We start from the raw sequence: 17,343 nt of genomic DNA, 5'->3' as shown, positions 1-17,343 counted from the left end.
AATATTCGATCCAAACAAAATGTCATCTCTAGAAAATTGACACGTAAGTTTTACCAAAATTAATTCCAACACAATTACATAGAGTGAAGCACTACTGACTTTTAAACTTGATCGGGAAAAAAACTTGCAAAAGTAAGAGATCGTTTGAAATGTTATTTTTAGAAGTTTTTTGTTAAAAAAAATTATCATAACAATTTGACATATTTGAAATAAAAAAAATATATGATCACATAAGAATTTTTTAAAGAAAAATTATTAACATTTTATAATTTTTTTAATTTTTCATTCAACGAGATACTTCAAACTTTATAAGATTCAAAAGAAATCATTAAGGTCACTTAACATAGAGCAAGCTAAGGCTTGGAGCAGAGGAAGGAGACACGGATGAGTTGGACGGTACGAGAAAAAGAGTACAAGTAATATATTTCAAATTCAAGACTTTCTACTTATACAAAAAAAAAAAAAAAAAAAAAACAAAGAGAGAGAAGAAAAGCTGGAGATCCTAAAAAATGAGAGATTTCGAATTCAAGACCTCTAAATTTAAAATAAAAAAAAAGTCTTAGGCCAAAAAAATAAAATTGCACTTCTCAAATATGTTTTAGAAGATGTGGTAAGATGATTAAGCACTCTAAGTTGCATGTCTTAGTTATTCAATTAATAACTCAAACTCTTAAATGAGGGTTGAGTGACTGATCCAATGACATTACACCTGATGTCCGGTTGAATCGGTCACACATCTATTATTTCTGCTGAATCACAAGCATAAAAGGCAATCAAAATGAGGACAGGAGGAGCCAAGGATCGCCACAAAATCAACAAAAAATCTCGAGGGCAGAAGATTCTAGACCCTTCGCTCGCCCAATAATACACCACTCCTTATCTTATCATCAAGCATCTCCCTTCTCCATGTTTTCTTGCTTATCAAATCACATTAATTAATTGCCAGATTCGTCAAGTGGATGGATCCCTAAACCAAAGATTCAGAAATACTAACAATTAACAATAAAATAAAACTAATTATCAAAACAACAATTAATTTGAGAAATTCACACTAAATCAATCCACAAAAACATAATCACATGCATGATACAATTAGTAAACCACTGCAGTCGGCTCAGTGGTTGGTCAGGGAGGACTGGAGTCTTCCCTTCCCTACCACTGGAAGTCATGATAATTAGTGAACCAGAATAAAACCCACTGCAGTCGACTTAGTGGCTTAGAGTCTTCTCCGCTGTCGAAATGATTAGGTTGTGTTTGAATTATATTTTTCATTATTTTTTATGAAAAAATTATTATAACAATTTGATATATAACGATTTCATATATACAAAAAAAAAATGACAGAAAAATATCATAACAAAAAATGACAATATTTTGTGACGAAAATAAGTAATCCAAGCATATTGTTAATAAACCAAACCGTGCTATCGACTCAAGTCTTCTCTTCTCCTCCTCTGGTGCGGGTGAGGAGAGGGACGAGAAGGTAAAAATAAAAATAAATATAAATATTAAGAAAAAAAAAAAACAGAATAACATCTGCCATGCTATGTGAAGCATATGATGGAGTCCATACTGTCCATACAATAGATATTGGAAGATTAAAGCCATGCTCATCCATTGCTTGTTTTCGTCGAAAAATATTATCATTTTTCATGATCACATTTGTTTATCTTTTTTTTTTCTCACATATATCAAATCACTTCAATAATATTTTTATAAAAAATAATAAAAAATACAACCCAAACACATCCTAAATCTTTTTCTTTTGCTCAAAATTTTTTTTTTATATACCGCAACATGAAAGTAGAAACAACTACTTCGAGAAAGAGAGATCAATCCCAGCCGTCCAATTGCTCAATGGTTTTCTGGCCCTCCTCGGATCTAAATCCCTAATCAGTAATCCCAACCCCTTGATTGAATTAACAAAAACATAAAAAAAAAAAAAAAAAGAGAGAGAGATACACCCACCTATTTATCCCGATTAATACACGGAAAATTCGAAGAAAATTAGTAAAAGGAGAGAGAAAGATATGATCGAATTACAGCAGACTTTGGACATTTTCTTCCTTCCCCGAAAACCAGGACCAGAATTAAGATCACGATTGATTATTTATTCTTTTCCATTAAAAAAAAAGAAACAAATTAACCAGTCATCTATGGAGCTGCATCATCATACGGGAAAAGTCCTCGAAGCAGACGAACCCAACCCCATTTTTACCTACTCCGCTTATCATGCGCTGGCACTCATCTAGCGTGCACTGCCCGTCCCCAATCACTCTAAAAACGTTGTACAACTCCTCGGCGGTAATCCTCCCGTCGTGGTCGGTGTCGAAGAAGTCAAAGGCGTCCCTCATCTCGGAGTCGCAAGACGGCGGCCCGAAAGCCGAGCCGATCGCTTCAAACTCCTCCAAACTAATACACCCATCTCCATCCCTATCGACTTCACTCAACAACATGTTCAGCTCCTCCGCGCTGGGCGGCTCGGCTCCCACCCGGCTCAACAGGGCCTCGAGCTCGTCCCGAGTGATTTTCCCGTCCCCGTCCTTGTCAATCATCTTGAACGCCTCCTTCACGTCTTCGTAAACGCCGCCCGAAATCTCGGACCACTCGTCGGAGGTGATTTCGCTCGACAGCGTCGGCGGGAGGACGCTCGTCGGCGTTGCGGGGGAGCCTTTGCTGGTCCTGAGCTTTTTCTTGACGGATTTCGAGTTGGATAAAGAGGAAGTGGAGGAGGAGGAATCGGAAGACGATGAGGTGCCGGATGAACTGAAGGAGTTCAGCAGGTCTTCGGATCTCGAAACGGATCGAGACTGGGATCTTTTGTACTTGGTCAGCAGCTTTCGCGGGTCGATCTTGGGCAGCTTCATGGTGGCTGGAACGGTAAAGCAGCAGAAGAGTTTATTTCTTCCTTGTTGTTGCGGAAAGGGCAAGGGAAATGCTGAGAAGAAAGAAGGCGAGGGTGCGGGGAAAGAGAAAGGAAGCGGGGGAGGTTAAATGGGAATTTGGGTAGAGCCATGAGTGAGCTTCGAGGAAGTTTCGTAGAGAGAGAGTGGGAATTTCAAGAGAGAGAGAGAGGTGGGGGAGAGAGAGGAGGTTGATGAATAGTCGTAGTAGTACTAGAAGAGTTTAATTGGGTTGGATTCGGTTTTAAATACGTTGGTTAGGGACTTAAGAGTTTAGACTTTAATATTTGGGTTGCTTTTGGTTGGTTTGGATATTGGAAAGGGAAATTTGCCAAATTGGTCCCTAACATTTACCAAAAATACTTTTTTAGTCCTTAACATAAAAAATCAGCCAAAATGATCCTTCACATTTAAATTATGAGCCAATTTGGTCCTATTGCTCGTTTTTGCTCATTTCTCCGGCTAAAAATAGCACCCCCCCTCACGTGGTCATATTTTTAGGGGCAAAACCGGAAAACACATTTCATTGAATATGACCGTCTTCATCGGTCTTTAGCTAAGCCGGCGAGGCTGAGGCTATTTATATTTCCGTTGAATGCCAACCCACCGCCGTCCGTGAGTAGTTTTGAGTCGGATGATTCCAAGGCTGAGAGGCAGTGGTTTGTTGACGCGTTGAATGCTGCGCAGATTAATCAGAATTTGGAGGGCTCTTCTCCGCAGTCTGTGGCGATTTCTGGGGTGGAGGAGCCGGCGAGGAGCCCTGATTTTTTGTTTGGTTAGGAAAAGGGTCATCCCACGCCGGCGAAGTTGCAGGATCCTCCGCCGGTGGCCCCTACGGTTATGGTTCGGCAGGTGATAGGCGAGCCCGTGGTTCCTCCGGCGGCGGAGATTCAACGGCAGATGCATGAGTTGCAGAAGATGCAAATTTCAGGCCATGATCAAGATATGTACAGGAGGAAAGTCGATGAGTTTTACCAGCAAAAACCTCCACCCCAGGCTCCTCAGGCGGAGCAGGTTGCGCCGGTGACAACTCCGGCGACGTATTGGCAGGAAAGACAAGGGCCTTTTCCAGCTGGGGTTGGAGTTGGAGTTGGAGTTGGGGTTGGGGGAACCGAGCCTCCTCCTATGTACCTAATTCAAACTCCGGCGGTGATTAGATGAAGGAAAGATGGCTTCTTTTGACCGGTAATGAAATGTGTTTTCCGGTTTTGCCCCTAAAAATATGACCACGTGAGGGGGGGGTGCTATTTTTAGCCGGAGAAATGAGCAAAAACGAGCAATAGGACCAAATTGGCTCATAATTTAAATGTGAAGGATCATTTTGGCTGATTTTTTATGTTAAGGACTAAAAAAGTGTTTTTGGTAAATGTTAGGGACCAATTTGGCAAATTTCCGAATTGGAAAAGATTTTCCAAAGACATTTATTGAATTACACCTAACTTATCAAATCAATACACACCATATTATATTTATCACACCAAACTTACACTAGAACACTTTTGTCCAAATAAATATATTTGAGTCTATCTCAACGAGTGTGAGATATTTATTTCAGGTGTCAATATTTTTTAAAATATAAAATTAATTAAAAAAATAAAAAATATTTATAAATATAAAAGGAGATAATATTTATTAATTTGTGCATATATATATATATATATATATATGACAAGTTAGATAAATTTTAAATGCGTTAATCAGTATCTAATGAACATCTGTTTAAGAAAAAAAATGCAATATATTCTTACTAAAAAATTAACAATTGAACCCATCCTCTTGATGAGTGGATCGAGAGCCCTGGTTAGCCAAGCCCTAATAAAAGTGAGAATGATTTAAAGGGTCGTTCCCTGATTATTGGACCAAAGCCAAGTACTTGGCTCCGTTTGGACTTGAAAAGTAGTAAATTTCTTTTTTTTTTTTTTAAAAAAAAAGTAGGAAAATTTGGTTCAGTCTGGTGACATATTCCATTTTGACTGTGCGACGTGGGTACTTGTACTGGTACGGTTTTCTGTTCTTCTTAGCTAGAATATTTTAGGAATAAAGCTGTTGTTAGTATTAGAAATATTTTAATTAATTTATAATTTTGTTTTTGCAGAATTGTTTTTAATTAATTTATGTTATTAGAAATATTTTGGGGGGGGGGGGGGGGGGTGGGGGCAACTGGAATTAGAATAGCCGTTTTGTTTATTAAGTAGCATTTAGAATCTCGAATCTTTCAATTTTATGAGTAATTTTTTATTCTCTAATAATGACTGACTTTCGTTTGATTAGGGATTTTCTTTATTACCCTTTGTGGATCAGTTTTTCACGGAATACTAGCAGATAAGTCGCAAGATCAACTTTCTTGATTTGCATGAGACTAAAAGATGGAAAGGAAACTTCGTAGAAATGCTAGGTGAAATTTCGTATAACCGAAGGAGAATTAATCTTATAGGAGGATCTCAATTTCATCAATTATTACTTTCTTATTTCTTTTTTTCCCCTTTTTCGGGCGTTGCATCTAGAAAGTTTCATGTAAATTTCTGTTTTAAATATTTGTTATGTTGATTGTTGACCTACTTGACGATTTTCCAGTGATTCGTTGAAGAAGATAAGGGGCACGGTTACTAGAGACCTGTTCATGAACTAAGATTTTGCCAAGGCAAAAATAATACCAATTGAATGGTAATAATAATTTTTTTTTGGGTAAGTACGAGGTTTTGAATTTAAAATATCATATTTATAATCTCTCATTTTTTTACCACCCAACCGAACCCTTCTGGAATATTATCGAGTTATACTTTCTAAAATGAGCAATACTAGGTTTTTACATCATTGTTACAAAAAAAAAAAGAAGAGAGATTTTGATTTTAATGAATTTAATATAATTTAGTTAGTATTAGGATATCAGAATCCACTGATCAAAACTTTAACAACCACCTTACTTGGGAGATTTACCATTCAAACTCGTTGACAATTTCTCATTTCGCTCCATTACAATTTCTAAAATCATAAAACAATACGTCTCATTTAAATGGAAAAAGAGACAAAAGAAAAAGTACCTATGAAATGCTTTTAGGTGAAGAGTAACGGTAAAAATTAATGTTGCAATTGTTTTTTTTTCTTTTTTTTTTTTCCATTTGCAATGTGTATGTTGATTTTCATGCAAAATTGGTGTGTTTGGATTGCAATTTTTCTTTGAAAAATTGGTACGTTTTTCGTGGACATATTTTCTAACCACTTTTTTACTTCATATATATCAAATCGTTACAGTAATTTTTCTACAAAAAGTCCAGAAAAATGCAACCCAAACAAAGTTAGTTCGCTGATGTTATTGACTCTCAACCTTAAAAGGTTTTGATGTATTTTCAAGAGTTGCAATATACATCAAGGAAAAAAAAAAGGATGCAGCATGAAAGCTAATTTATGCACTTGAAAAACACATTTGTGAAATTATTTTTTGGCTTCTTCTTTAATTAGTGTGGAATGGGTTCTCCTAAATGTGTGATTTTGATTTGGGCAAATTTGTCCTTTTCATTATTTTCCCAAGTGATTTAAGCTAGATGAAGACAATTATCACTTTATTTTAAAATCGTTGTTGAATGATTTTGTCACCCGGTCTTTTTTTTTTTTTTTTTTGGCATAAATGAGAATGACAATTTTATTGGCTTAAGAATTGGCAGCCATGGAGGAATTTGTTACTTTGGTCTTTGGTTTGAGGTGGTTATAGTGGGGTATGAATGGTTCGATTACATTTCCAATTTTGAACCAGACGTCTATGGTTTGTTTAGACTTCCCATTGGACTATTGATTTTTCAGTTCCTTGAACTTGGGAGGAGGCTGGAAGCCGTCACACTTATCTATTTGCCATATTTTATTCCAAGGTAAAGTGGGAAATTTTTTTTTTTTCTGAAGATTAAGAATTCATTTGGATTGCTATTTTTTGGAATTTTTGTAGCAAAATGATACTAATTCACTTTTGGACAGTAATCAAATTAAGAAAAATTACATCTGTTCCCTCTTTTTTGTTTTTTCCCTAGGTAAGTTAGCCAAAAGCAAAAGATTTTGTTGACAGATTGATGGGGTAAAGAGAGGCTTGTATTAATTCATCCCACTCTTTTGTGACCGATTAGTGCGCATTAGAAGCTCCTATGTACGACATGTTTATTTGACAAGATTGGCAAGGCAAATCAAAAAAGAACCTCCTAGTAGATTATTGAGAACATTGTTGTTTGAGTGCATTGTCAAATTTATTGGACATTTACACAGAGTAGGATAGCAACACGCGATCTTTTGTAAGGAAGTGATCCGATCTTTCCAACTAAGATAACTTATATTGGTATACGATTGCAAGATGATAGTGATTGTGTTGTAATATTGAGCATTCATCATCACGACCCTATTTCAATCTTTATTTTTTCGACCCCTCGCTATATCCTTCCCACCCTCAATTGTCAAGTTCAGAATTTGAAGCTAAACCTTTTGATTAGTGATAAACAAATTTTCGTATAATATCAGTATATAAATCCGAAGTTTGTCACATAGTAACCAAATATAATAATGTAGGGTGATGAGAATTTCTTGCTCTATCAAGGTATCTTTATTTAAGGGGGGAAAAAATTATACTGTACAAAATAATTCCAAATTGTAAAGGGGTTGAAAATCATTTGAAAGTTTATCATACTTTTTCTTTGATAATGATTTTCTTTTGTGACGGTTATCCCACAGTGGGACTATGGAATAAGACATGATGATTGAATTTTGACGAGCCTTGCTTGCTCTTTCCGCGAAAAACTGAGAGAGAACCCAAAATAGAAGATGGCCGAGTTGGGTCCATTCAACCTTAATCAAGATTCAAGATTTTTTGATGAAGGAAATTTTCTTTTCAACTCTCAATAATTGAAATGATGACATCAAAGCCACATTACTAGTGGAAAATATACCAAACAAATGCAACAGATGGAAGAATATCTTTTCAAATTTGAAGAATTAAAAGATAACATTTATAGAACTCCGTAATTTCCTACGAATATTTATGCAAGCAATTAATAGAAAATTCTAGTGTATACCAATTCCAAATCCCAAGAACGAATAACCATTAATGGTCACAGGGCACGAAGTTTATTTGACCAGTCTCTTGGTTTGAGTAATATTATTATTATTATCAAGTTAAAATTTCTCGAATTTAACAAATTTGTAATCTTTTCCCCCTTGAGCCAAGTTCATGTCTTACCACACGGTGAAAATTGATATTCTACTTTGCAGCAGCTTTTCTTCTGCTTTTATGGCTTTAAATGCTTTTAACCAAAAGTTTTTTCATTTCGTTGAATTTCAATTACAAAAGATTTTTCAAATTTGTTGCAAAAACAGAATTCCGATATTCGAATCTATATATTTTCTTGTTTCGACAAAAAAAAAAAAGAATCTATATATTTTCTTTTCTAAGTTACACTGAGATCCACAAATTTCATTGCCAAAACTATTTTTCATAATAATAATAATAATAATATAAAAGGACAAGCAAGATCAATGAATTCATCATTTTATCATTCCTTTTCTCTTCCGCATGCCCACAATTATTATGTTACTATGTTCTAACAGTGAAAATCAGCACGTTTTGGTGTCTGACCGCTAATTAAAACGGTGTGCTAGATGAGAAATTTGAGCCGATGCCGCACATTGGACTTTATGGGGGAAGTTCCTCGTCTGAAAAGATGAAGAAGGGCAAAAAAATAAAATAAAATTGCATAGAGCTCCCAATACATTTTCTTTCTTTTTTCCTTTTTTTTGAGCTGATCAAGAATTTATTGTGCAAATGATCAAGGTCATCTCTGTACGAACGGAACAACTCCACATACATCAAAGCAGTCGTGCTATTGTCTATTGATCAAAGAAGCAGATGTTAAGTGTACGTTTGATAAAACTGAAATCTGAATCTAAAATCTGAATTCTGAATCTATTACATTATTGAATTGTTAAATATTAAATTTAATATATTTGAGTGCATATTACATTTAGTAATAAGTGAATAGATTATCACTTAATTTTGGAAGTAAGTTTTACTTAAAAAATTCAGTGCCACTTAATTAATTTAGACGTTCAATTTTTAGTTGTCAAATGATTTGAATATATTAATATCTGAATACATTAAATTTAAGTGCTAAATTGGATTATCAACCAAGACTTATTAGTATCATTATATCAACACCAGTACAAACCGTGTGCTATCGGCTGGTGATAAGACTATGTTGTTTAGTTATTATATCTGTCCAAGAAAACCCAGAAATTTCTCCGAACATGGAGGAGCCCAACTTAGTGAATCCCCCTCCTGCACTCCAGCTTTTCCATGTACCATAAGAATTGGCACGTTCAAAACAGCTGGCTGATAGTGAAATGATTTAACCTGTTATGAAGCTTCTTCCTGTAAGCATATTCATTTTCCGGGCATTCGTTATAAAAATTCTAAAATTAATATGAGAGAAAAAAGAGCAAGTTTCGGTTTGGAAAACTCTCATATTTCCTGAGATGAAATTGGAGCACCTCATTAATAATTATCATGCCAAGGGCATGTTCAGGAGGCTCTTTGTTATTGGGATAAATAATCAAATCCAAATGGCATGTATTAGAGGTCGCTAGCTAAAGCTGTTTCGATGAAGACTTTTAATTTGTGGATAAAGTTGCAACGCAGAATGATAAGTTGAAGAGTGTACAGACTAACTACTACTACTTCTTTACATCTAACTATTTCCACACACACCGAAAAGAATGGAAAAAAAAAAAAAAAAAAAACGAAGCAATGAGAAAGGATTGTGAAAGATTGATCTCTATGGTTTAAGCCCCTTATACAAGGTTAAGTCATTAAAAGTGTCAGTTTCATGCACCCTAGGATAAAAGTCTAGCCATAAGGAAAGGAAGCATAATTTCAGAAACCTCCCTTGAGGCTACTAACAATTTCACTAATCTCTTCTGAGATTTGTAAAATTATACTAACCTCCCTTAAGATTTATGATTTGATAACAAAATCAGGCCATCTTTGAAAAAGTATGATTAAAAAATTACTTCCAAGAGAGAGATGAAAATTTTGTCTCACAAATGCCCTTTATGCATTTCAGTCAAGTTGTATTAGTAAGAAGAATTATCAGTCAAGATGTATTGCAGTTATAATTGTCTCGAAAAAATGTCATGATTTTTAACTAAGATTATACTTTTCAAATATTAAACTGAGAATAGTAGAGATCATTTATCTAACTTAGGGTATGCCTTTTGTGATTTTGCACTGAAAAAAACTTCCAATCTTGTCTTTTCTTTACCTCCTTTCTCAGCCACTTCCATGAAATTACCTTGATACAAAGGCCATCTCTTTAATTTCTAAATTAAGGGAAAAATCCTCAAGAACAAACTTGTTTTTATATTTCTTTTCTCGGTACTTCCTTTGTTCTATGTGAACCTTTCTTGTATACATACCATTGAAATATGGTCATGTCAAGTCCTATCGATCACAAAATGGCGCCAATTTGCTACAATCACAATTGATGTACTTCTATGTGAACCTTTCTTGTATACGATTAAAATGTGGTCATGTCAAATCCTATCAATCACAAACCGGCGCCAATTGATGTAGCAAATTGGCGCCATTTTGTATCTTCCATGCTACAGTTCATGCTGTTAACAAATAATTTCGTTAATTAGTTGATTTGTGTCATAATTACTTAATTCTCATATTTTAGTTTCTAATCTCAAATAATGTATTGGAGTATATGAGTAATTTCATCCAAGATGAGGTCAGCAAATGCGCCCCTTATTCTACTAGGAGGGATCAATGTAATTTCCCAAACCTCAGGTGAGGTCACTGAAATTGTCAAAAATCTCAAGGAGGTTTTTGAAATTATCCTGAAATTATAATGCCACTCAAGGAATCAAATCAACAAGTCAATGTCAATCTAGGTTAAGCTGCTGGCAAATCAAACGCAAACCATAGTTTACTGCGTGTGTGTGTGTGTGTGTGAGAGAGAGAGAGAGAGAGATAAATTTTTTAGCTGGACAAACAGAAAGAATTAAGGTGGAAATAGAGCTGGAGGTGGGGTGTATAGTTCCGTGATCTCACAGAGCTCAAAGCTGTGGACTGACCTAACTTAACAAGCTTTCCGGCAGCACGCGGAAATCTACTGGCAATATGGGCTGCACACAGTTAAGCAATATTGCATGCTCAAAAGGTGAGTAACCAAAGATGATCGTTCTTGCACGCCGCACACGGTTTGGCCACGCCTTCTACAGCTTTTCTACGGACGAAAGGGTAGATTTTAGCTTTAATAAGTATTCTTTCGGGTTGTACACTTGGTAATCAAATGGGCTCATGATTAAGGGTGCATTCATCCTCCAAATCAAATTTTCAATACATTGAAACCCTCCCCCTCGAGGATCAAGTGCCTTTAAATAATTATTTCGAGGAATGTAAAGGAGTCTTTGATAAAAGGGTACTAGGGTTGTAAATGGACATTGATTTGTATGTTTGGATAGTAAATTATTCTAAATAATAGTTTGCTTATATCGTAAACACATTCTATGTTTTTATGTTTTCAATCATCCTTTTTTCTCACATACATCACATCACTAAAAGTATTACAGTAATTATTTCAAATAATACTCTATCCAAACAGATATTATACTTATTGTTGGGCAGATTATTATAAAAAGTATTCTATGAGAATGAAAATGTTATTATATTTTACCCTTTACTGTCCGACTTGAGTTTCATAGTTGCTAACTCATTAGTAGAATGAAAATCCATAGTTAAGGAAGAAAGATGAAAATTCATGCTTATGGTTGGGGACAGAACTAGGAAGGCGCAGGACTGAGCCACTGCTCCTCCAAGTCCTAAAAAATTAGCCTTTTCTCCCTTAAAAAAAATTAAAGAGTCCAAAAAAAAAAAAATCTAAGTAAATTGAAACTTTTCATATACCAAAGTTTTAGATATGTTAAAGTTTGTTCCCGCAAAATATATTTTTTTGGTTCCGTCTGTCTATGCCTCTATGCCTATGGTGGGATTTATGGTTCCGATTCTGATCTTAGCCTGGAATCCCAACCCAACGCCTTCAAAATATTTACATAAAAAGAGTTTATCTACTAGGAACCCAACAACGATGGATTCTTTTGTAAGTGTCTAAGCTTTTTTGATTAAGTAACAAGTCTTGTCCTTTTTTTTTTAGTTGAAACGTACAATCATTAAGTCATTCTGATTGTGAATTGTGTGGTAGAATCCAAACTGTCCTTCCCAAATAATTGAGCATATATCACGGGTCTACTTGATACCTTCTGAAGCTCTGATAAATAATTTGGTGATCCTACACACACACACACACACACACACATATATATATATAGCAAATTTTGTCCTATGTATATCCCCTGTTGATGGTTAACTCCCCACTGAAACATATTGTTTGTATTTGACACCTTTTGGCATAAGGTTAAGGGACTTGATGTTGGAATGAGAAATATTTAGTACTTGGGATGTGTGTGAAAGTTTTGAATACACTGATTTGAGCACACATCTAAGTCCTTTTTATAACGAGTATTCATGCCATATTAACAAAAAAAAAAAAAAAAATAGTGTGATGTGACACTGATCCAGGCCATAATTGCAATTAGTGGTTTGATTGGCTAGTAATGGCCTGGCCGGTAATAAAGAATGCAACCCTCCTACCTCCATATCCCAACAACACTTTCCTTAATCTTATTCACTAAAAGTCTCATAATCTAAGCAATTAAAGCTTGTTGCTCCCATGAATCAAATAAAAATCAACAAGTCGTGTGTCCCATTATGTGACTCTAAAAGGTGATTTTTGCTCCATTATAGGAGTATATCTTGGGCTAAAAGAGATTTTATACATGAAACCCGGCCAACTGCTTTTGTATCTAATTTCATGCCCTAGATACATTATTTTTTCATATCTCTGTTTTTTTTTTTTTTTTACAATATTAGGTATTACTACTATAAAGTATGAAAGTACTTCTCAAGAATTGATGCTGTGTCTCCTTTAAAATCAACTTCAGTGAACAGCAATTCTTGCTGGCCAAATGGAAGTTTTTAGCTGAACCCATTATGGGCTGGAAATTTTTTGTTATATGAGAAAACATAAGTATATTGTTCATGTTTTCTACAAGATAACAAGGAGTATGCCTTTTAACTCTGATATCGTAACCAATACTACTAATTGATTGAAGTGATTTGCTAGAATAAGATAAATGGCGAATGGTAAAGAATAATGTTGTTTCTAATAAGTCTCAGTATTTTACGTAACAGATTCTTTCACTTTAAACAAAAAGATCAAAAAATAAAAAGCCATTCAGTCTTTCCAAAATATAAAATGGCTATTTAAAGTTGTTTATAGGGATAATTTCAAAAACCTCCCTTAAGGTTTCCAGCAATTATAGAGAGCTCCCCTCAAGTTTTAAAAATTACACCTACTTCCGTCGCTTTTAAGGTTTACGTAACAATATAGACTCAATAGCCTATATTTTTTCACAAATATCCTAAAATACCCTTCTTCTAGAGAACAAGACAAAACAAAAACAAGATTTTAGTCTTTAACTTCTTGTACGTAGCATACTCACAAAAGTAAACAAAGTCCAACGACTCCAATTCATCTCAAAATTCATTACTTGCTAATTCTTCCTAATACAACTCACTACCACAACTACCAATACTAAATCAAAAAATGCCCCTATGTCCCTAAGAACATAATTCATCATTGCTCTAGCACTCTTAGAAATAGAGACAAAATCTACCTTCATACTAAATCTACAATCAATAAGTAAATAAAAGAGAGAACCAATGAGTTTTTTAATTGTTAGACATAATAGTCTGTTCTTTATCTTCCAACTCTCAATTTCATTTTTTCCCTATATCACTACGACCTTTTTCATCTTCTACTAATTTGACAATAAAATCCACAGTCTGCACCTTGTTAATCTGGTAACTTCAATTGGCTAACATATGTAAAGAGTAAAGCTTTTTTCTTTTAAAGCAAAGGTCTCAAATTTTTATAGTAAGAAAGAGACAGGAAGACAAAAAAGTATAGATAAATTTTAGAGATGGTAAAAAATTGATAGCAGTGGGATTAGTAACAATGGAGTGCGGTATTTGATGAGAAGAAGAAGTGGTTGTAGGAGAAAAGAAAGAAGAGTATGAAAGAGAGATGGAGAGAGGGAGGAAAAGATAAAAATTAGAAAATTGATAGAAATTGTTCTTTAAAATTAAGAAATGGCACGTAAAATAATAAGAAATATTTTTTGAAGGTTTATGCAATTATTGAAACCTCGAAGGAGTTGAGTGAAATTGTCAGAAACCTCAAGGAAGGTTTCTGAAATCATCCCTTATTCATATAGCAGAACAAATAAAAGAAATAAAAAAGGGGTGAAGAAACATCTTTTCAGATCTGTCATGGAGTATAACATAACTATGTAGAAAATAAGTCTCTTCTTCTTTACTAAAATTTGGAGTCTAGGGACTTGTGAATTTATGTCATACAAATATATATATATATATATATTCTTTCTTCTCAAAAACAAAACTCTTCTTCCTTGGGAGGAAGACCAATTGGTCTTCGTTCGTCCCTTGTCCTTTTTTTATTATTATTATTTGTCATAAAGTCCTTCCTAAGTTTTTCTTCTTTTCTACGGATTCTTAGTAAGAGTTCTAGTGATTTTTATATTTCTTTTATTGATATAAGTTTTTTCCAATTTATATGTTAGATTGGGATTTCTTATATCTATCTCGTCTAATCTCACATTAACACCTAGGGGAAAGCAAGCAGTGCGATTTTTTTTTTTCGATTACGAAGCAACAATGAGAATATTAAGTAGTCTGGTTAGAAACATACACAAATGATCTCAGAATTATAAGTGTTTTATATATTAAGCATTTTTTAAAGTTTCACAATGTAATATTTTCTTGACTTTTCAAATCTATGGTATCTAGTTTTGTTCTGTAAATGTATTTGTATCTATGTATTGTTGATGTAATGTCTGCCATTAGTGTAGATTTAATGAATGATGATATTTTTATTTAAAAAATAAAAGCGCTTATTTCAATCAACTGTTTTCTCTAGTATGCATAATTAAAGAGAATTAATGGATCAATAGATATTTTTGTTTTTGTTATGAAACAACTAAAATGTGGATGTCCCTTTGTATTCTCAAGAGAATTAATTCATGATTTATAGTTATATTATGTATAGAAGTTACAATCCATAAATCTATTCATATAATGAAAAAACCGTTTTATAGGTTTCTTCATATTTTTGTAGTAGTGGGTATTTAATAAGATTAATATACATTTACTCTTATAGTACCTATATATAGAGGTACATTGACATCCTTTTTGGGACTTTTGTATTAGTTGAAATATAAGAATACCACTCTCTATTTCTCTATTTCTTTCTCTAATAGCTCCATTCATACTATAGTAGTTTATTAGTTTAACAATACGTTATCAGCACAAGTCTCTACTTTTGAGCAAAAGGTGAAAACGAAAGCTCTACCTTGAACAAAAGTGAAGCACAAGATTTTGCCGAAATTTTGCCCGTATTTCTTCAAGTGACTTCTGAGATAAATTTCTAACTCAAAACTTATTTTAATTTCTTATGGCTAATCTTACAAAACAAGAATTCTTATCTCTTGATATTTCTGGAAAAAATTATTTATCATGGGTGTTGGATGTTGAAATTCATCTTGAGGCAATAGGTCTTGGTAACACTATTGTCGAAAAAATGAATTCTCAAACCAAGACCGTGCCAAAGTTATGATTTTCCTTCGTCATCATTTAGATGAAAAATTAAAAATAGAGTATCTTACTGTAAAAGATTCTCTTGTCCTTTGGCAAGATTTGAAAGAAGTAATCGACCACCTGAAATTGGTCGTTCTTCCAAAAGTCCGATATGATTGGCTTTACTTACGGCTGCAAGATTTTAAATATGTCAACGAATATAATTCAGCCATGTTCAGAATCACTTCTCAATTATCATTATGTGACAAAAAGGTCACTAATGAAGATATGTTAGAGAAGATATTTTCTACTTTTCATGTCTCTAACATATTCCTGTAGCAGCAATATCGAGAGAAAGGATTTAAAAAATATTCTAAACTTATCACATGTCTTCTTTTGACTGAACAAAATAATGAATTATTGCTGAAAAATCATGAGTCTCGACCAATTGGTGCAAATTCATTCCCTAAAGTGAGTGCGGCTCAATTTCAAAATTCTGATCGAGGTCGTGGACATAGCCGTAGAGGTGGCCGTGAAGGAGGCCGTGGACGTAGTCGTGGCCGTGGACGCGACCGTAGTAGATTTGTGCCCCATGAAAATTATAACCGTGGCAAATAACAAAATATTTCGCAAAAGAGGGAAAATAACAACGATCAGAAAAATGGAGAAAAGAAAGTTTATGAAGAAAAATGTTATCGGTGTGGTATGGAAGGTTATTGGTCCCGTACCTATCGTACGGTTGAGCATTTTGTTGACCTCTATCAAGCATCATTGAAAAAGAAAGACAAAGGTGTTGAAACAAATTTCGTTGATCAAAAGAATAATTATGATGATAGTGATAATGTTGATATGGCACACCTCGATATAGTTGATTTTTTTTGAGCATCCTGAAGATGTCAACAAATATCCCATGATTGTTTAGATATTTATATGATGCTTTATATCTTTCATGTAATTTTCTTTCCATTGAATATTTATTTTCGCATCTTTACTAATATTTATTTTTGTTTGAATTTTTTTTCCTGAAAAAGAAATGGATGTCAAATATTTGAGATTAAATAATAGTGATGATGACATTTGTCTCATTGGTAGTGCTACTACGCACACCATATTAAAAAATAAAAAATATTTTTTTGTTTGAAAATTGGAGAAACAAATGTTAATACCATCAGTGATAGTGCAAAATTGATCGAAAGCTTTGGAAGAGCCACTATATTTCTCCCTGAATGAACTAAAATTATCGTAAATAATGCGCTATTTTCTCCCAAGTCTCGGAGAAACTTATTGAGTTTTAAAGATATCCGCAAAAATGGATATCATGTCAAGACAATGACTGAGACAAATAGTGGGTTTGTTTGGACAACAGATTATTTGGTCAAATATATTTACTGACATCACCATTACAATTTCCAATACAGTTTTTTATCTTCTCAATTATCTTTTTATCTCACATACATCACATCACAAAAACTGCTACAGTAATTATTCCAAATAATATTTCAAATAATACCCTATCCAAACAAACCCAGTGAATTTTTATTAATTACAAGTCTCATTTCTGGGCAAATATGCATAGCAGAAAAATTATCTTATTTTTCTTCTGACTTATATTATGCACAAATTGGTGAAATGGAAATTCATCACCTAGTAGACCAGAAGTCTACTCTTCCTAATGATTTTATGGTTTAGCATAAT

The 17,343-nt window shown here is 33.9% G+C and overlaps 1 protein-coding gene across 1 annotated transcript; it reads right to left on the bottom strand.

The window, feature by feature from the left end:
- Positions 1-1,996: 1,996 nt before the first annotated feature.
- On the bottom strand, positions 1,997-3,125 carry LOC113693675 (probable calcium-binding protein CML36). The gene has a single exon (XM_027212271.2). The coding sequence runs from the start codon at positions 2,865-2,867 to the stop codon at positions 2,151-2,153; it is 717 nt and encodes a 238-aa protein (XP_027068072.1). The 5' UTR covers positions 2,868-3,125; the 3' UTR covers positions 1,997-2,150.
- Positions 3,126-17,343: the final 14,218 nt, after the last annotated feature.

The sequence above is a fragment of the Coffea arabica genome, chromosome 6c (genome assembly GCF_036785885.1).
Source record: "Coffea arabica cultivar ET-39 chromosome 6c, Coffea Arabica ET-39 HiFi, whole genome shotgun sequence".
Classification (NCBI taxonomy): domain Eukaryota; kingdom Viridiplantae; phylum Streptophyta; class Magnoliopsida; order Gentianales; family Rubiaceae; genus Coffea; species Coffea arabica.
This window is presented reverse-complemented; position numbering and strand designations above follow the sequence as displayed.

Bases quoted from the DNA above. Each gene is read 5' to 3' on its own strand.
- LOC113693675 (XM_027212271.2), bottom strand. From the start codon at position 2,867: ATGAAGCTGCCCAAGATCGACCCGCGAAAGCTGCTGACCAAGTACAAA.